General features: G+C 53.8%; 1 protein-coding gene across 1 annotated transcript in view; it reads left to right on the top strand.

Annotated features, from left to right (window-relative positions):
- The window catches only part of LOC144938454 (kinesin-like protein KIF13A), a 136377-nt gene that overhangs the window by 105440 nt on the left and 9612 nt on the right, over positions 1–21325 (top strand). The window contains exons 37-38 of the mRNA XM_078866272.1: positions 766–869; positions 10663–13570. Of these exons, the coding sequence (XP_078722398.1) occupies positions 766–869; positions 10663–13570 (3012 nt within the window). The remainder of the gene's footprint in view (positions 1–765; positions 870–10662; positions 13571–21325) is intronic.

Genomic DNA, 21325 nt, shown 5'->3' with positions numbered 1-21325 from the left:
TTTGTGGGGAGCGGTGGCATAGTGGTTAGCACACTGCGCTACAAACTCAGCGATCAGGCCACAATCATCATCACTGCTGCATATCCAAACATGTCATGATCCTGCCTTAAGCCACCAGAGTTTTATTCCCGCTCAAGGCCAACATCGGTGGCGAATGTCTCAATCATTCCTGAACCTGCACCAGGTCGACTCAGAGCGCCATGCATGAGGTCGTGGATTCGATCCCAACCCTGGCACCGGTATATTTAGAGTTTGCATGTTCTCTCCATGGTCGTGTGAATTTATCCCGGGTCTTCCGGTTTTTCCCTCCACGTTTAGAAACATGAATTTAGAGTTTGGAGTATTTCGATGCTATAAATATGTGCATGATAAGCCACTTCGTTGAGCTATCATTTGTGGCCAGGTCACTTCTGAAAAGCTCGGTGGAGCTTACCTGGTGAAATACAAATAGTTTCGTTTTTAGTTGTCAATGAATTCCTGGTGCGATGCTTGAACATCAGCACTGGGGAGATAGAACCGGCAGGCGCGGTGCTGGCCACCCACCCGAGTCGGCCTTCACGTGCACTCACTAACAACACTTGCCCCGACAGCCTGTGGAGGCTACGTGGGGGATCTTTGCAGTTGTGTGTAATAGACTCATGTAGAGCGCATAATGGATTCACGGCTCCGCGTAAGTGGCGGTGTGCACGTTGCATTATTAATGTAACTTCCTTGCCACTGCCATGTCCCTTGTGCCCCCCCCCTTCTCATAACCACGTTCCACAGAGTGGGGGGCAGCGGAGGGCTCCCCCGGGGGGTCCCGACCAAGTCCTCGCTACCTCAAGCCCCTCACGCCACTCCGGCAGAACCAGCTCATATCCCCGCCCAAGGTGCGACCGCCTGCACCCACTGCTGCGCTCACTGCTGCGCACACTGCTGCACCCACAGCTGCACCCACCGCTGCCCCCACCGCTGCCCCACCACTGCCCCTACTGCTGCACAGACTGCTGCACCGACTGCTGCGCATACTGCTGCCCACACTGCTAGGGCCACTGCTGCGCCCACTACTGCCCCCACTGCTGCACCCACTGCTGCGCAACTAAATTCACTTAATCACACTCACATTATGTTAAAACACATTGATTACATAAATATATGGCTTACCGCATGGACCAGTGACGTCACGGCGACCATGTTGCATCGCTACTTTTTTTTCCTGGCAGCTGATTGGCTGGTGCAGTGGGAGTGATGACGTAATCCCAAACGGTCTCAATGCCGCGTGCCCAGCGTTATGGTCTCGTTAGGCTGCGCATAAATCCTTTTCGTTTTCACCTATGCTGTGTCGGAACCTACGCCAATTGCTGCCTTTCGGATTTTACATGCTTTTTTGTATTCTCGGGCCCCAGGAGAAAACCCATTGGGACTGAACTGTCCACGCACAGCCCTTTGCCAATCCACTGCCGGAGGAAGGCCTCCCACAGTTAGTGGGTCAGTACAAATTATGCCACCATTCTTGACCACGTGCATGCAGTGCGGGTTGCTCCCAGTCTTCACCAAGCCGCAATGTGGAAGTATAGAACTACAGTTGCATTCATTAGGCAATGTGGTTTGGGTGAAATGTAATGTCCCCAGTTTGTGATCGCATAGTGGGCCATACGAGGTGTGGAATATTGCATTTCCCTGCACTCTTTGAGTTGAATTCACAGCCGGCTACAGACATGTGGTCCTTGTTAGGGTTGTTAATCGATACACTGGTAAACCGGTAACCATTTGTCATAATCATTTGTCGGTTCTGAAAGGCAGGAATCGGTTACCATTCCCAGTGGAATGTATATATGTGTGTGTATGTTGAACTTCTTTTGCACCGTGTGTAGCCAACTGTGCGAATCGGAGGTACGGGGAAAAGACAACAAACTAAACACAACAAGTATTTTGAAAGAAATGAGCTTTCAATTTATATGTAAAAGTGAGTAGCTCCAGTGGCTTCCTAATATCGGAAGGAAGAGCGTTCCAGACGGCCACAGAAGCTCATCTGAAAGCACGCGATGCAGTGACCATCTTTGTTCAAAGGCCAGTAGCCACAAGCCGCTTCGAGGATGAGTGGAGTTCGTGTGATGATGGTTTATGCTCCTTTACGAGATAAACAAGGTGTTGTGGTTCATTTGTGGCAATTACTTTGTGTGCAACGAGTGTGACACGCATTGAATTGTACGTTTGAGAGGTGATTATCTACAACTACGCAGGTTTGCACGGTGGTGCTGCTGCTGTTGTACTGCTGTCTGTGTGTGTCCGGGTTGTTCCAAAGTGTTGTTCGGCCACCAAGTCCGATGTTTTACTCCAGCTTTGCCTGGCTGCTGCTGGTGTCCGATGCTGGCTTGTGTGCGCACAGCTACGCAGTCATAATGTCTTGATATCACGCTGCATAATGGGTGTCTGTGTGTAGTGTCTGTGTGCGTAGTGTCTGTGTGTTTAGTGTGGGGAGCAGTAGTGTCTGTGTGTGTAGTGTCTGTGTGTTTAGTGTGGGCGCTACAAACCCTGGCGACTCGAGTTCTCATGGCCACCAACACCATTGACGAATATCTGAACCAGTCATGGACTTCCCATAGGTCGACTCAGCATCAAATGAGTATCTTCTGCGATGTATGAACATTGCCACTCGGGAGACAAAGGCAGCCGCGGGCGTGATTCTGGCCGGCCACCCTCTCGTGTATCATACCCACCTTGATCGGTGTTCACTAACGGTACTTGCCCCAACATTCTGTTCAAAGTTCACGCGGCACATCTTTGTCCTCGTGGTGTTGCTCCGGTTGCCACACGTTGCCTCTGCCAGACCTGCGTCTTGCCGTGGCGTGACAGCGAGACGAGGGTGGCCGACTTCATTGCGTCCGTTTTTGTGTGCGACTTGAAACAATGTCAGCATTCAATCTGCACACGGCGGCTGACAATGCCTCACTGGCAATGATCGGTACGTTTGGTAGCGCAGGGACTGCGCGAAGGCGCTGTGCTTCACAGGCGGGTATCGTCAGCTCGTCGGGACTCTGGCGAGAGTTATAACAGAACGTGGTGATCGCCATCAGCCTGAGAGGGGCATCGGACGTGGGTGCGGTTGGAAACTTGCTGGGAAAGTGTCGGTGGTGGCTCACCCTCCTGAGATGCTCGCTCTCGTTTCAAGCTGGCATGGCAAAAATAAACTCGTTGCTGTCCTCACTCTGCGCCAAAGACGGAGATTTCCCGTGCAGCCTTGGACAGACTTTCACATTCAGCGCCGTTTGCGAGCACAATGCCTATTGAGGCAGGGTAGGGAGCGGTAGTGTCTGGGTTAGCGCACCGTGCTACAAACGCGGTCGCCCGAGTTCAATTCCCAACCATGGCTAACATCGGTGGCAAGTGTCATCAGAACCAGTCCCGAGCCTCCTCTAGGTCAACTCAGCCTTCAATTAAGTAGATGGTTGCGGTATGTCAACAACGGCACCGGGGTGACAAAGGCGATTGAGTGATGGTGCCAACCACACCACCCCCTGGTGGGCACTAATCGTGGCTGGCTGAGAGTTACTTACCTAGACACATTCCATATACTCACCTTTACCCAGCTGGTGTTCCTTCCCCCCACCCATCCCTGCTCATCCCTCCTTCTTCACAACCTGACCTCACCTCCGCACTTTACCGTGCACACAGACACACCGTGCACACAGACACACCGTGCACACAGACACACCGTGCACACCCACACACACACCGTGCACACACACACACCGTGCACACACACACACCGTGCACACGCACCCACCGTGCACGCGCACACACCGCGCACGCACACACACACTCACCGTGCACACACACACCGTGCACACACACACACACCGTGCACACACACACACACACCGTGCAAACACACACCGTGCAAACACACACACACCGTGCACGCACACACACTCACCGTGCACGCACATACCGTGCACACACACACCGTGCGCACACACACACCGTGCACACACACACACACCGTGCACACACACACCGTGCACACACACACACACACCGTGCAAACACACACCGTGCAAACACACACACACAGTGCACACACACACTGCACACACACGTACCGTGCGCGCACACACACCGTTTGTTTGCACCTATTTATTTGGCCGATTGTAAAGTGTGTGTGAGCCACTGTGGTGATTGTCCCACTACGGTAAACGTTTGCATCGCTGGACGCTCTAACACCTGGTATAAACTGGTGCCCATTCATCGGCAGCTGCTCACACTAACGATGACCGCTTTGCTATTTTGGTTGTCGCTTCTCTTTTGGGGGGGGGGGGGTGGCGGAAATATTTACCAAAAAAGCAATTGGTTACCGTGCAGATATGTCCGTGGGCTGTGCATCCTGGGCATTGGACATGAGTTTAATCTCCGTTAACGATCATCATTTGTAAGTAAGCGACTGACGTGCGGCTACGCAGTTCTCTCGTAGCATTGATGCAACGTGACGCGATCGCTGTTCTTGTTTAATGCGTCGTCGCAGTGCCATGGTGACGTTACTGAAAGTCAATTTTAGGTTAATTTTTTATTATTCCTAATAAAGCTTCAAACTCATGTCACAGAGCCCAGGACACACGGCCTCGGTGTGTCGTGACAGCGAGTACAATTGCAGCCCCTTTGTCAGTGCACTGCTGGATGAGGGCCTCCCTGCCCATGCCGTGCGGGTTACTTGACCACCACGCTTCACCACACTGGTCAGTGTGGCTTGGTGAAGGCGGGGGAGCATGGACGCGGGAGCATAAAAGTAAAGTACAACATTGGCTCTTCCTGCACCGCCCTCTGCTACCAACCACATATGCGTGCGTGGTTAGCAACCATCTAAGCGCACTCCGGACTCAAACCTGCTTTGGCTTCAGAGGTCTCACACGGTCGGGGCGAATTGGCCACAGACGCGGCGGCTATGGCGCCGCAGCTGATTGTGTTGTGGACCGCGCGCGCCCGCCTTCAAGCGTTGCCGTCGACGCTGCCATCATTCCCAGCTTGCGCCGCACTCGGGAGTTCAGCGAGAGCGTAAGCCGGGTAACGGCACCGCGCACCTCGCTCCCTCAACCACCCACCCTACCGCCCCCGCCCCCCGCTGTCTTGGGTTTCCTCGCTGATGGTGGTGACCGTGGGTCTCGTGGTGCTTTGCTCTGTCCTCCCTCCTGCAGAGCGGCCGGTCCCTGGGGGCTCTCTCCGTGGATTCGGGCCCTGGGCACAGGGGCAGCTCCCCAGGTCATTACCCCTCCACACCCCCCAATCCCTCAACCCCCCAACCCCCCCACCCCTCAACCCCTCGAACCCCTCCTTCCTTTTAACCCCCGCACCCGACACTTCCCGCCTTTGCTTTCTCGCAGCCATTGGCACGAGGATATCAGTCTCTGCTCGCATGGCCATTTTTTTGTCGATCCTGCAGGATGCTGGCCTCAACCAGGACGAGTGGATAATTAATAGGGTTTTTCCCATTTTTTTCTGGCAACAAAACTGAAACCTTTTTACAAGGATTCATGTCTGCATTAACAACAATACTTGCAGTCAAAATGCAAACAAAAACATACTATGATAATATATGCATTGTCCTTGAAACTGTTGCCAGAAAAAAAGGGGATAACCCCTATTATTATATTTTGGTATTGGCAAAGGAGGTCTAATTATGCAGGCCGAGTGGGTTTGTGGTGCGACACGGCACTGCGCCGATGATTCATAACAAGGATGAGAATGCATTTAACACTCAGGCCTTCACGACCAATTTTCCAATTGATAAGTTTCTTTTTTGGGGGATGAATCACGTAAATAAAATTTGTGTCGTAAAACCCTCCTCTACTCAACACGGCCAATTAATTAAGTTGTCACGTGAACAAAAGTGCCAGTTTATTAACAACACACCGGTGGTGCTGCGGAAGCAGCAGCAATTAATCAGCACGATTGTTCCCGTGACAACGTTAATAATTGTCTGCGTCGGGTGGAGGAGGGTTTATAACACAAATCGATTGTGCATCGAGTATGAAGGCTGCACGCAGTTGCCACATTGTGATGCTGCTCCTGTCCAATAATAAATCGGCCTCTTTGTTTCCTTTGGTGTTCTAAATCCACCCAGTGTGCTCATGTCATGTGACATGTAATGCATGATGGGAGGACCTCGCTCGTCACAATCGCACCTTTTACTGTCAGAAACTCACCTTCTGCATGCTTAATTATTACTCTTGTGTCCAGCCTGGAGATTCTTCCCTGTCTGATGAGCTTCTCATCATTACAGAATGGTCAGAATGGTTTATGGTAACGCCGGTGCCCATTGTACGATGGCTAGAATTCGGCAATTTAACACGCAGGCTTTCGCGACCAATATTATTCATAATAAAGGTATAAATGTGTTGTAACCCTCCACCACCCGACACGGCCAATTAGTAAGGGATTTGTCACGTAAACAAAACCGGTGTCTTGGGAGAGTAAATTCACAACATTTACAATCTGAGTAGTACGGCGTTTCGCTGGTAATTACATCCAGCATCATCGACCGATTTACAGGAATATTCTGGCAAATCGCCCAATGATATCGCCCGATGATACTTAACAAATCCCGTAAAGAATTTGGCAAGTGGACCGCACTGTCGATTAGGACGAGGTGGCGCATTGTTCCCACTCTTTGCGTACTTTTTTGAGATGTGGTTCCGTTAAAATCGTCGATAAGCTAAAATCGCGATGTACGCGTCTGCGCGTGCGGGTTTTCTCTCGCGTGCACAGCGTACTCATTTATCAAACGTCGGTGACCAGGATCCATCTGAAATGGTCTTACGATGCTTGTGCCAGTGGAGGATGTTCCAGAAACGTGTAGCATACCACGGTGCCATTTGATGAGGAAGGGGCGATGGTGTGGGGGGGGATTTCCTTGGCTCTGCTTTTTTTATCCCAAGGACTGCTGCATTCTCCGTTGCCATTCCCCGGTGCGCGGTGGAGGGGGGGGGGGTCACATTTACAGCGCCCAAGGGCCTGAGCCGGGCGTGGTGCTTGAGTGGGACGCTGCCGGGGAGTAGCTGGACGCGAGGTGGCCGGGAGATGGCAGCGCGGCCATGGATCCTCGAATCTCTCCGTGCAGGGCTTTAGCGTCAACCCTCGCTATTTTATTCCCTCCGCACCTCCGCCCCCACGCGAATTCGGCGAATCGCACCCTGGGAGCAACAGATGAAGAGAAATTACCGTGTGCCGAGTGGCGATGCGTTTTGTTTGGGGAAGTTGCGTGTGCGATCGCACTGCATAGGGGTGCGCCGTTATTCAGTTTGGTAGCTTCATTGGGAGACTTGGAATATTGACAGTTGGTGGCTGCCAGGCTGTACGTACGTATGTTGAACTTCTTCCGCCACCGTGCGTAGCCCACCGTGCTCATCACAGGTGCGGGGGAAGGACAACAAACTAAACACAAAAAGCAGTTCTCAAGAATATTATTTGGGTCTTTTCGGTAAAGATAGGTAAAAAAAAAATGTTTGAACCCTTTTGTTTAACCTATCTCCGTGACTTTACCGTAATACCCAAATAATATGAATTCCTGCAGTCACGAAAGCTTTAAGTCAAGATTCAGTTCCAAAGAAGTTAGTTTTCAATGTAGATTTAAACGTGCATAGCTCCGGCGGCTTCCTAATATCAGAAGGATAATCACCCGTGCCAACGCCTACATCCTATTCAGCTCTCGGCAAGGAAACGTTCCGCACGCCCTGCTGCGGTGTTTTGCTTCGTAGCTCTCCGTGAGCGTGGCTATCATCTGAAAAAGGTCCCCACTCTCCCGCTCCTTCACACTCTATCCAGTTAGAGTCCAGTACTCATGTTCTCCATTCTACTTGTTCAATGCCCATGACCCACGAGGCCATGTGCACAATTCTCTTTTATAATTTTTGCGCTTGTTCCACCACTGAATTATATAGCTCTTTTTCATAAGAGACCTGGCTATCACAAATGACAACTCAACAAGGTGACTTACCGTGCGGAAATTTATAGCAGCCAAATACTCTCAACCTATATTTCTAAATGTGGAGGGGAAAACCGGAGGATCTGGAGAAAATTCCACGCGACCACGTGGAGAACATGCACACTCATGCAGGCGTCAGAGTCGGGATCGTACCCATGACCTCCTGTATAGCAGGCGAGGTAGTTAACATCTCTCCACTGCAGTCTCATGTACGTGTACCTTCAATTTCAGTAAAACTTTCAAAGATGTTCCGACCGGTTATGAACAATGCACATCCGAAATGAAACGCGAATTGCTCCGTCAACGATTAGCCGGGATGGCTCCTTCTATCATATTTCATATCCCATGTATCGACCTGGAAATTCAGTTTCAAGATCAAATTGCTCCACTTCCTCCAAATTTTCGCTGTAATAATAATTGTTAAAATTGAATTTACTTATCTATCCAGCAAAGCCACACTGAGTTGCAGTCCTCTTTTACAGCAGGGTCCTGCATTGGGTTTTTATTTTAAGATATTTTCAAAAAATTAATGATGAGGCAGGAAACCGGAGCATGTGAGAGGGCAACACTCTATCCCCGTACAGATGTAAAAATATGGCGATTAGTCCACTTGTTGTACTGCCTTCTCATGGCAAGCCAGGGTATCGCTCCTCCTTGACACACACGGGAAACGAGTTTTGCAACATTCGTGGGGTGATCCGCCAACCCTCGCCTCCACAGTGCTGGATGGCAGGCCACGTGCATAGCCACTACCGCCCGGCTTGAGCCTTGGCAAGCAAACAACTGTGTCATGCAAAACTGAAGTTAAATGGGTCTCATTCATTGCGTACAACTTTGTTAAATACTCAAAAGGTTGCTCAAGAGCCTGTTATGGACGTGACGACTTTGCATAAACTATGGCACCATTCAAGCATTTTCAATGCAACAGTGAGACGAAACGTGTGTAGATGTTGGAAACAATAGATTATTTTTACGTAAAATTGAGTCTTCGTCATCGTCAAAGCTTCGAAAGAATCCCAGCATGCCTTGCACGCCAAGAGGACATCGCATGCATTGTGCGTATCCCACAATACAGCCTCGTGATAGCCACCAGCTCAGGAGCAGAGGCGTTCTAAGCTCTGTTGTTACGTGTTGCTGTTGTAGACGTGTTTTTGTACATGTACAGGTTGATCAAGCCATATAGATAGCCTGCTAAAATAATGTGGAGAAATTCGATAATTTTTTTATTTTTTTAGTGGCAGACTACGTGTCTCCCACTAACCTCAATAGAAACTATTCAATCTCGGAATACTCTCGTCTACAACGTATGGAGCCATTGCTTACGCAGTGTTCAATCCAAGGAGCGGTAGATATCGGTGGCGTAGCTCTAACTTGATCGCTAGGCATTGTCATTGTTGCCTCTCAATTGCAGCTCGTCTGTCCGACCATAACAAGCTGAGAGACCCCGCACCGTAGCTCCGTGTGCCTAACACACAAACACCACGCGCAGGGTCAGAGATGGATTGTTACAGAACCACAGGATTATGAGAGGTGACAGTCTGGGGAGGCCTTCATCCAGCAGTGGATTAGCCAATGCTGATACTGTTGCTGGCATTGTGAAGGTTTTGGCATTGTAGTGTGACCACGCTTTGAATGGTTGAAGTTGAAGGGTTTGTTAGGGACTTCATTGTGCCAGATAGTCTGGAGAACTAACCTCATCTTTATTATTGTTTAGATACATTATATTGGTTTTATCACTGTCATAATTCCATTATTATTGCCCATCCTGTCAGCTATGGCTTCGTACCATTAACTTCAGTGGCCTCACAATTGTCATTCATGCAATCATCAGTACACCAGATACTATTATTAATTATCACTATCCACATAAATATTCCTATTTTTATTACGAACAGACCCATCATCGTCATCATAAAGCCATAATCTGAATGTTTGGTTTATGGGCATCATGGACGGGATGACATCAGAGTTGAGCGCTCACTGCCACCACGACGAATCAGTGCCCAGCTTAAGCTCAAGGTAACCACGGCTTTCAGCTGGCCCATGAGATCCAGAAGCCAGACCTGAGCAAAGCTGCAGCTACGACCACGGGCCGATATGAACGTGGCATTGAGCAGTGCACGTCCAGTGTGTTTCAGCAGTGTCACTATGATTCATGTGAATTCAATTTCCAAAAAATAGCTGGAGTTTTTTTAGTTACAAAACATTCTTACCGCTCTCCTTTCATTCCTCTCCGTGCACAATCCTCCCCGGTTTTCTGTCGGAGTCCCCCAGTCAACCTTAGTTGAGTTCGAGATCTACTCATTTTCCTCTGCTGCCGCCATAGTCTGGAATTTCCTTCCCCCAGATATCCGTGCTCCCAACTCTCTGCAATCGTTTCAGTCCAGCCTCACGCACCTCCTTCTTCCCTTTTGCCTCTAACCGACTGCCGCGATACAAAATAAACAAATCACGTGCGTAAGGTTTTTGTACAGCATCTCGAGCTGCGGTTGCATTTAAATGAAAGATAAATTCTAATTGTATTCATAATCGCGTTGTGCATGACGTGAATTGCGATGCCACATGCTGGCTTTCGATTTGTCCCATTAATCCGCTGTGCGTCACGATTCGCTTCCGCGCGTGAGACCGCTCTGCAGATCGAGTGGCGTGCGAGGCTTCCCCTCGGCCGCTGGTCGGCTTCAAGTCCTCTCGTCCGTGTTCCCCGACAGATCGCCAAAGAGGAGCGCACCTCCTCCCGCCTGGGCGCCCTCAGCGGGAGCAGAGACCGGCTGCCGCTGCACCCTGAGGTCCCGGCGGCCGCCGGCGGCGCCACCCCCCCAACTCTGGCGCGGCCGGCCACGTCGGGGGCCTCGAAGCCGAGGCCGGCCACATCGGTGTCCTCGCCCAAGCCGGCCGGCGCAGGGCTCGTTCCGCTGCCGTCCAAAGTGCCGCAATACAGAGGAGGGGCGCCGTCCATCACCCTGGCAGCGCCTCAGGGGCCCTCGGCAACACCAGCGATAGTTAAGCCTCCAACAGTGACGGCGGAGGTAGTTAAAGCCCCAGAGGTAGTTAAGGCTCCATTAGTAACAAGAGGGGTAGTTAAGGCTCCAGTAGTAAGAAGAGATGTGGATGAGGGTCCATCAGTAATGCCAGAGGTAATTATGAAGCCCGCATCAGTAACACCAGATGTGACATTGGTGGTGAAGAAGGCACCAGAGATGGAAATTCACGCCCCGCCTGTAGCGACGGCAACGTCTCAGGTACGGTCGGGAACGCCCGATGATCCTCCCTGCCCACCAGCTGCAGCGCCAGCTTCGACGCTCACGTCGCAGGGGTTTAAACCCCGGGCGGTAGATGTCGAGGCACATGGGCCTCCGTCGGTCAAAGCAAAGGTAGAGAAATATCCCTCGGCATTATCAGGAGCAGACGCATCTTTACCGGTAACAGCAGAGGCTGCTAAAACGCAATCGGTAGTATCAGAGGCTGCTAAAACACAATCACTAATGTCAGAGGCTGCTAAAGCATTGTTAGAAACAGCAGAGGCCGCTAAATCACCATCTGCAGCTGCAGAGGTTGCTGCAGCACATTCGTCGTTGTCAGCGTTTCCCGTGCAGTCGACCGCACCGGTGGCGTCCCCGCATCCTTCGTCCGTCGCTCGGTCGGAATTGACCACGGTAGCACGCGCGGCGGTGACTCCGCCGCCTGCCGGAGCGACAATCGCAGGGGCGGCGGCAGACGTCGGGCCCGCGAGCGCCCTCGGCGCTCGGAAGCCCGCGACGGCCGCAACGGTGCCTGAGCGCTCGGCGGCGAAGCCAAACCCGGAGCCTGCGCCGCCCGCCCGCGTCTCCGCTGCGGCGGCGATGGCGGCACGGGAAGGCGCTGCGCCCGCGGGGGCGAAGGCTGCTCCGGCAGGCTTGGGCGCGCCCGCGGCACGGGCGGCACCGTCGCCGGTAGAGGTCGCGGCAAAATCCCCACCGTCGCGAGCGGCGGAGCGGATTGAAGGCGGCGCGCACGCAGAAACCGCAGCAGCTGCCGATGTCCCGCAGAGGGCAAACGGATCCCTTCCAGTTGCAATGCTGACGAGACCCTCGGCAAATGTTCAGTCGGCCATTGCGCCAACCAAGATGACGTCAAAATCTGAGGTGACTAAAGGGATGAGTGAGCAGGACCCTTCGAAACACTCTGTCACCACCCTGAGTCAGAAGACGGCCCCCACCGTGCCCACCACAGCACCCACCGTGTCCGCCACAGCACCCACCGTGCCCACCACAGCACCCACCGTGCCCGCCACAGCACCCACCGTGACCGCCACAGCTCCTATCAGGCCCACCACAGCACCCACCGTGCCCACCACAGCACCCACCGTGCCCACCACAACACCCACCGGTCCCGCCACAGCACCCACTGTGCCCATCACAACTCCTACCAGGCCCGCCACAGCACCCACCGTGCACACCACAGCACCCACCGTGCCCACCACAGCACCCACCGTGCCCGCCACAGCACCCATCGTGCCCACCACAGCTCCTACCAGGCTCACCACAGCACCCACTGTGCCCACCACAGCTCCTACCAGGCCCACCACAGCACCCACCGTGCCCGCCACAGCACCCACCGTGCCCACCACAGCTCCTACCAGGCCCACCACAGCACCCACCGTGCCCACCACAGCTCCTACCAGGCCCACCACAGCACCCACCGTGCCCACCACAGCACCCACCGTGCCCACCACAGCACCCACCGTGCCCGCCACAGCACCCACCGTGCCCACCACAGCTCCTACCAGGCCCACCACAGCACCCACCGTGCCCACCACAGCACCCACCGTGCCCACCACAGCACCCACCGTGCCCACCACAGCACCCACCGTGCCCACCACAGCACCCACCGTGCCCACCACAGCACCCACCGTGCCCACCACAGCACCCACCGTGCCCACCACAGCACCCACCGGTCCCACCAAAGCAGCATTCCCGGGACTGGCGTCGTTCAAGATCGAAAAGGTGAGGCCCTCCTCGCTCGCCTCCTTCTCGACCATCGTCAAGGAGGACGGCATGGCGGCGCCAGGCACCGGGACGCCCGCCTCAAAGAGGGGACCGTCGACGGCCGAGGAGAAGCGTGGGGAGGCGGCGAGCGCGAGGAGCGATCGGGAGCGCGAGGCGGAGAGGCTCGCCGCGCCCGCGCTCAAGCGCCGCAACTCGAGCGCGGACAGCCTGGAGGAGCTCCTGTCCTGCGTCGAGCCGGAGGCCTCCGACTCGGACGCGGACTCCGGGGGCGGCGACCCCTCGGACGGCGTGTCGCCCACGCCTCGCGGGGGATCCGAGGCGGGACGGGCGGCGGCGCCCAGCAAAGCGCCGCCGCTTGGTGCCGCCGAGGGGGAGGGCCGGGCGCGACCGCCGGCCTCGCTGGCCAGTGATGGCGAGGGTCCGTGGCGGGACGGGCGCAGTCTCGGCGGTGTGAGCCAGGTGGGCGAGGAGGAGGAGAAGGAAGAGGAGGAGGAGCTCCCGCCTTGGCTGGCGGTGGGGGTGGCGGTGAGCGTCGACCGCAGCGAGCTGCAGACCGGCACGGTGCGCTTCCTGGGCAGCGCGGAGTTCGCGCCGGGGACCTGGGTCGGGGTGGAGCTGGACCTGCCCGCAGGTGAGCGTGACGCGCTTCGACACGCGCGCGAGGTTTATTCACAAAGATCGCCCCGTGTGTGGCCTTCAAAGGCTGCAGAGCTACAGTGCTGTGCACAAGGAGGTGCTGTGGACAGCACCACGCCCCGCCGTCTGTATCTCCCCAGTGTTGATGTTTGCACACTGCCCCATATACTTCCTAAAAGCCGATTCGACATAGGGAAAGCCCAGGACCGTTTTAGATAACCACCGGCTGCCGATGTTGGAAATCAAACCCAGGTCGGTCGGTTCTTCGCTCATTGCGCTCACTGCCACACGATTGATCCACACAAGTGCATATACAAGCACCTTCGTGCGTACGCGCTTGCATGCAGTTGCACACTTGTGAAAAGGGTGGCAAGGGCTAAATAATTAATACCGAAAAAAGAAACAACTGAGCTTTTGAATATGGAATGTTGAAATCTCCATTGCCGTTGCTCACCAGAATGTATGACATGTCAAGACCTTTAGTTAAGCTTCGTGTTAATCTCATTCTTCCGTCTCCCATTTCATTTTCCGCCACCCCGGTCATATCAGCATCCACTCCCAAAGCCAGCCAGTGCAGAGTTTGGTCCAAATTGAAGCCCCAATTGCCCCGGACCTCAATGCAATCTAGACGACTTGGCTGCCGACTGCTCGGATGAATTGTATTCACTGACCCGGTGATAGCCAATTTACTCCGGAGTTTATGTTACAAAGCGCTTTGGAGCTGATGATAATGTGTGTCGGCGTGTTTGGTCTCTGGATATCAATACATCTTAAAGTCTATGTGCAGGCCCTTTTTTAATCCACTGCTGGATGAGGGCCTCCCCATGCCGTTTGGATCGTGGGGGTTATTTGACCATATTGGTCAGCGTGGGATGGTGAAGGGCAGGGAAGACAGACATGGAAGCATAGAAGTACAGTCCCACAATTAATTATTCTGCACTGCCCATCAAGCACACAGCCCCACAGAAGCTTCTAACACCTGTTATGTAAGCATGGTCGTCGCCCATCTTAATCGGACGCAATGTTAGATGGAGAGCTCGGGAAGGGGGAGCCAGAGAGAAAAGTCTCTCCTTTGCTAGCCTAGATAGGTGAGGGCTTGGACGGGTGAGAGCCTGGACGCGTGAGAGCCTTGAGCTGCTGCTTGAAGGTGGAGGATGCTTAGAATCTGCTGCGTGTGTACAGTGGGAACGAGTTCCAGGTGGCAGCTACAGAAAAACGCCGCTCAGCCACGACGGCTATTGGATGTGCTCTTGTTTGCTGTAGTCAGTGGTGTGGGAAGGGTGGAGGAGCAGTATGAGGGGGGAGGAAGACCCCTTGAGAGACGGCTCGGTGGCACAGGATAGTGATTTTGTAACGTATCCTGAGTGCTATTCAGGCTGACCCTGCTTAGGCTGCGAGATCCGATGAGATTTACGACATTATGGGTGCTGTGCTCGTACACTGTGTTCAAGTGACTGATGAAAGAAAAAACAGGAATCCATACTCTTTGGTTCTTTCGGTAAAGTCACGTAGGTACAAAATAAATTAAATCACGACGTTTCAGGCGCAACACAAGTGCCCGTCATTAGGTGGAAACAACCACAGCAATAAACAATTTGCTGAAGTGGGCAAAAGGTTGTTTCCACCTGATGACGGACGCTTGTATTGCACCCGAAACGTCGTAATTTAATGTATTTTGTATCTACGTGACTTTACCGAAAGAACCAAAAAGTATGGATTCCTGCAGTCACAAAAACTTCAAATCTAGATTTAAAAAATAGGTGAATTTTGTGGCCTTAGGCTGTGCGCCGCTTGTTGGCCGCTCTTGCACGTGCAAGGCGCCCCACGGGCCGCTTTGTTGTTGCAGACGCTTCTGCAATGGTGCCTGCTCGCCACGTAACACTCCCGGTCACCACAGCTCCCGTCACGCCGTCCTCCCTCTTTGTATGTTAAACACAACATTGGCGGCAGGGTGATCTGCACAGTGTGCCGTTATGTACGTACGTGCGTACGTTGAACTTCTTTCACACCGTACGTGGACAACCGTGTTCATGGTCTCGTGGCCGTGGCTCAAACCCCAGGCCACGTTCACTATTATTGATGTTTTTTTTACAGTTCAACTTAAAATTGAGTTCATATTTGCATTGTGCTCATCCGCACTTGCACTGGAGGGACAGAGACTGCCGGGTGCGTTGCATGCCACACCGCTTACCTGTGTGCTGTGTGGGCCTCATGGGCACTCGCAAACAACACTGGCCCCTTACTGGCTGTTCGGCTAAACAAAGTGGGGGAGTGTTGCGCGCGGCACCACGAACCCGGCGGCCCCACGAACCCGGCGGCCCGAGTTCACGGCCAGCAATAGTGACGATTATCTGAACCAGTCATTGGGCCTCCCCCAGGCCGACTCAGCCTCAAATGAGTACCTCGTGCAATATATACAAATATAGTGCTGGCCTCTACCGTGCCGGGATTAATAGGCGCTCGCTAACGGCACTTGCCCCAAAAGTCTGTTCAGGCTATAATGGGGATCTTTGTCTTGTGCGGCGTTGTGCTTCGCGTGCAGGCATGCGTGTGCACATGTTCGCTCGTATCTTAAACGTGCGCATTAATCTTAATTGTTTCCCGCCCCCTCCCCAGTTTAACTTGATAGTTTCCGAAATAACTGCCTGACACTTTATTTTTTTTTACCGCAATTATAGTCGAAAGCAAAAATAATGATTAAAGAAGTGCTACACGCAATTAGTTTAACGAAATTCCAATTCGACTAACTTGTAATCAACACACACTGAGAGGGCGGGCGAGCGAGCGTATAGCTTGACATGTAATTACTCTGGGAAATATGGATGAAACTTTATATGCGAAAGTTGCAAAAGAAGAAAAAAACCGCGAACCTTCGAGGTGGCTTGGTGGCTCCCGGGGGGGTCTAATTCGTCTGTCAAGAGCGGAGCGCGCACCGCCGGGGTCCTCGGTTCAACTCCCAGGAATCCATCCATCTGCGCGTAACTCACGCGGCGGATAGCGGGGCGGATGGTCTCGGCATGGGGCGCCGCGCTCTGGCTATAAAAGGACGTTGTGCGAATGCGATCTCAAGTTCGCTGAATCCAGATCAGAGTGATGCTTCAGGTGACCTTTGCAGGGGTAATGCCTCAAAGTTAACCTACTTTCTACACCATTAGTCAGTTACACAGTACCACCCAGCACTACCACTACACCACCCAGCACTACCACTACACCACCCAGCACTACCACTACACCACCCAGCTCTACCACTACACCACCCAGCACTACCACTACACCACCCAGCACCACCACTACACCACCCAGCACTACCACTACACCACCCAGCACTACCACTACACCACCCAGCTCTACCACTACACCACCCAGCACTACCACTACACCACCCAGCACCAGCACTACACCACCCAGCACTACCACTACACCACCCAGCTCTACCACTACACCCAGCACTACCACTACACCACCCAGCACTACCACTACACCCAGCACTACCACTACACCACCCAGCACTACCACTACACCACCCAGCACTACCACTACACCACCCAGCACTACCACTACACCACCCAGCTCTACCACTACACCACCCAGCACTACCACTACACCACCCAGCACTACCACTACACCACCCAGCTCTACCACTACACCACCCAGCACTACCACTACACCACCCAGCTCTACCACTACACCACCCAGCACTACCACTACACCACCCAGCACCAGCACTACACCACCCAGCTCTACCACTACACCACCCAGCACTACCACTACACCACCCAGCTCTACCACTACACCACCCAGCTCTACCACTACACCCAGCACTACCACTACACCACCCAGCACCAGCACTACACCACCCAGCACTACCACTACACCACCCAGCACCAGCACTACACCACCCAGCACTACCACTACACCACCCAGCACTACCACTACACCACCCAGCTCTACCACTACACCCAGCACTACCACTACACCACCCAGCACTACCACTACACCACCCAGCTCTACCACTACACCACCCAGCACTACCACTACACCACCCAGCACTACCACTACACCACCCAGCTCTACCACTACACCCAGCACTACCACTACACCACCCAGCACTACCACTACACCACCCAGCTCTACCACTACACCACCCAGCACTACCACTACACCACCCAGCTCTACCACTACACCACCCAGCACTACCACTACACCACCCAGCACCAGCACTACACCACCCAGCACTACCACTACACCACCCAGCACTACCACTACACCCAGCACTACCACTACACCACCCAGCACCAGCACTACACCACCCAGCACTACCACTACACCACCCAGCTCTACCACTACACCACCCAGCACTACCACTACACCACCCAGCTCTACCACTACACCACCCAGCTCTACCACTACACCACCCAGCACTACCACTACACCACCCAGCACCAGCACTACACCACCCAGCACTACCACTACACCACCCAGCACTACCACTACACCACCCAGCACTACCACTACACCACCCAGCACTACCACTACACCACCCAGCACTACCACTACACCACCCAGCACCACCACTACACCACCCAGCACCACCACTACACCACCCAGCACCACCACTACACCACCCAGCACTACCACTACACCACCCAGCACTACCACTACACCACCCAGCACTACCACTACACCACCCAGCACCACCACTACACCACCCAGCACCAGCACTACACCACCCAGCACTACCACTACACCACCCAGCTCTACCACTACACCACCCAGCACTACCACTACACCACCCAGCTCTACCACTACACCACCCAGCTCTACCACTACACCACCCAGCACTACCACTACACCACCCAGCACCAGCACTACACCACCCAGCACTACCACTACACCACCCAGCACTACCACTACACCACCCAGCACTACCACTACACCACCCAGCACTACCACTACACCACCCAGCACTACCACTACACCACCCAGCACCACCACTACACCACCCAGCACCACCACTACACCACCCAGCACCACCACTACACCACCCAGCACTACTACTACACCACCCAGCACTACCACTACACCACCCAGCACTACCACTACACCACCCAGCACTACCACTACACCACCCAGCACTACAACACCCAGCACTACCACTACACCACCCAGCACCACCACTACACCACCCAGCACCACCACTACAACACCCAGCACTACCACTACACCACCCAGCACCACCACTACACCACCCAGCACCACCACTACAACACCCAGCACCACCACTACAACACCCAGCACTACCACTACACCACTCAGCACTACCACTACACCACCCAGCACTACCACTACACCACCCAGCACTACCACTACACCACCCAGCACTACCACTACACCACCCAGCACTACAACACCCAGCACTACCACTACACCACCCAGCACCACCACTACACCACCCAGCACCACCACTACAACACCCAGCACTACCACTACACCACCCAGCACCACCACTACACCACCCAGCACCACCACTACAACACCCAGCACCACCACTACAACACCCAGCACTACCACTACACCACTCAGCACTACCACTACACCACCCAGCACTACCACTAAACACCCAGCACTACCACTACCACTACACCACCCAGCACCACCACTACACCACCCAGCACTACCACTACATCACCCAGCACTACCACTACACCACCCAACACTACCACTACACCACCCAGCACTACCACTACACCACCCAGCACTACCACTACACCACCCAGCACCACCACTACACCACCACTACACCACCCAGCACTACCACTACACCACCCAGCACTACCACTATACCACCCAGCACTACCACTACACCACCCAGCACTACCACTACACCACCCAGCACTACCACTACACCACCCGGCACTACCACTACACCACCCGGCACTACCACCACACCACCCGGCACTACCACTACACCACCCGGCACTACCACTACACCACCCGGCACTACCACTACACCACCCTGCACTACCACTACACCACCTGGCACTACCACTACACCACCCGGCACTACCACTACACCACCCAGCACTACCACTACACCACCCGGCACTACCACTACACCACCCAGCACTACCACTACACCACCCGGCACTACCACTACACCACCCAGCACTACCACTACACCACCCTGCACTACCACTACACCACCCAGCACTACCACTACACTACCCAGCACTACCACTACACCACCCAGCACCACCACTACAACACCCAGCACTACCACTACACCACCCGGCACTACCACTACATCACCCGGCACTACCACTACACCACCCGGCACTACCACTACACCACCTGGCACTACCACTACACCACCCAGCACCACCACTACACCACCCAGCACTACCACTACAACACCCAGCACTACCACTACAACACCCAGCACTACCACTACACCACCCAGCACCACCACTACAACACCCAGCACTACCACTACACCACTCAGCACTACCACTACACCACCCAGCACCACCGCTACACCACCCAGCACTACCACTACACCACCCAGCACTACCACTACACCACACAGCACTACCACTACACCACCCTGCACTACCACTACACCACCCAGCACTACCACTACACCACCCAGCACTACCACTACACCACCCAGCACTACCACTACACCACCCAGCACTACCACTACACCACCCAGCACTACCACTACAACACCCAGCACTACCACTACACCACCCAGCACTACCACTACACCACCTAGCACTACCACTACAACACCCAGCACTACCACTACACCACCCAGCACTACCACTACACCACCCAGCACTACCACTACACCACCCAGCACTACCACTACACCACCCAGCACTACCACTACACTACCCAGCACTACCACTACACCACCCAGCACTACCACTACACCACCCAGCACTACCACTACAACACCCAGCACTACCACTACACCACCCTGCACTACCACTACACCACCCAGCACTACCACTACACTACCCAGCACTACCACTACACCACCCAGCACTACCACTACACCACCCAGCACTACCACTACACCACCCAGCACTACCACTACACCACCCAGCACCACCACTACACCACCCAGCACTACCACTACACCACCCAGCACTACCACTACACCACCCAGCACCACCACTACACCACCCAGCACTACCACTACTCCACCCAGCACTACCACTACACCACCCAGCACCACCACTACACCACCCAGCACTACCACTACACCACCCAGCACCACCACTACACCACCCAGCACTACCACTACTCCACCCAGCACTACCACTACACCACTCAGCACCACCACTACACCACCCAGCACTACCACTACACCACCCAGCACCACCACTACTCCACCCGGCACTGCTTACAGATCACCCAGAACCAGCCATAAACCGCGCGTGTCATTTCTTATTGATTCACCGACCAATCGATTTTAACTAAATTGAGTGCAAAAGAGCACAGAGTAATAACTATACAAACACACTTAAATACGTACTCGTCTTTACTGACAGTACATACTGTGCATGTAATATATACCAGGGCTGGAATACTTCAATCTAATGGCTGAAGGGGTCACGTTTACTCATTACATACATTTACAATTAGAAAAAACGTACGCAGCGATGTTATGCTCGTATCATGAGCTTAAGATTGATTACATTTTGACGAATCGATATTATATTGACCCACCACTATTGTTTGT

Source organism: Lampetra fluviatilis, chromosome 22 (genome assembly GCF_964198595.1).
Source record: "Lampetra fluviatilis chromosome 22, kcLamFluv1.1, whole genome shotgun sequence".
NCBI lineage: Eukaryota > Metazoa > Chordata > Hyperoartia > Petromyzontiformes > Petromyzontidae > Lampetra > Lampetra fluviatilis.
Note: the sequence above shows the minus strand (reverse complement) of the source record. Positions and strands in the feature narration are given on the sequence as shown.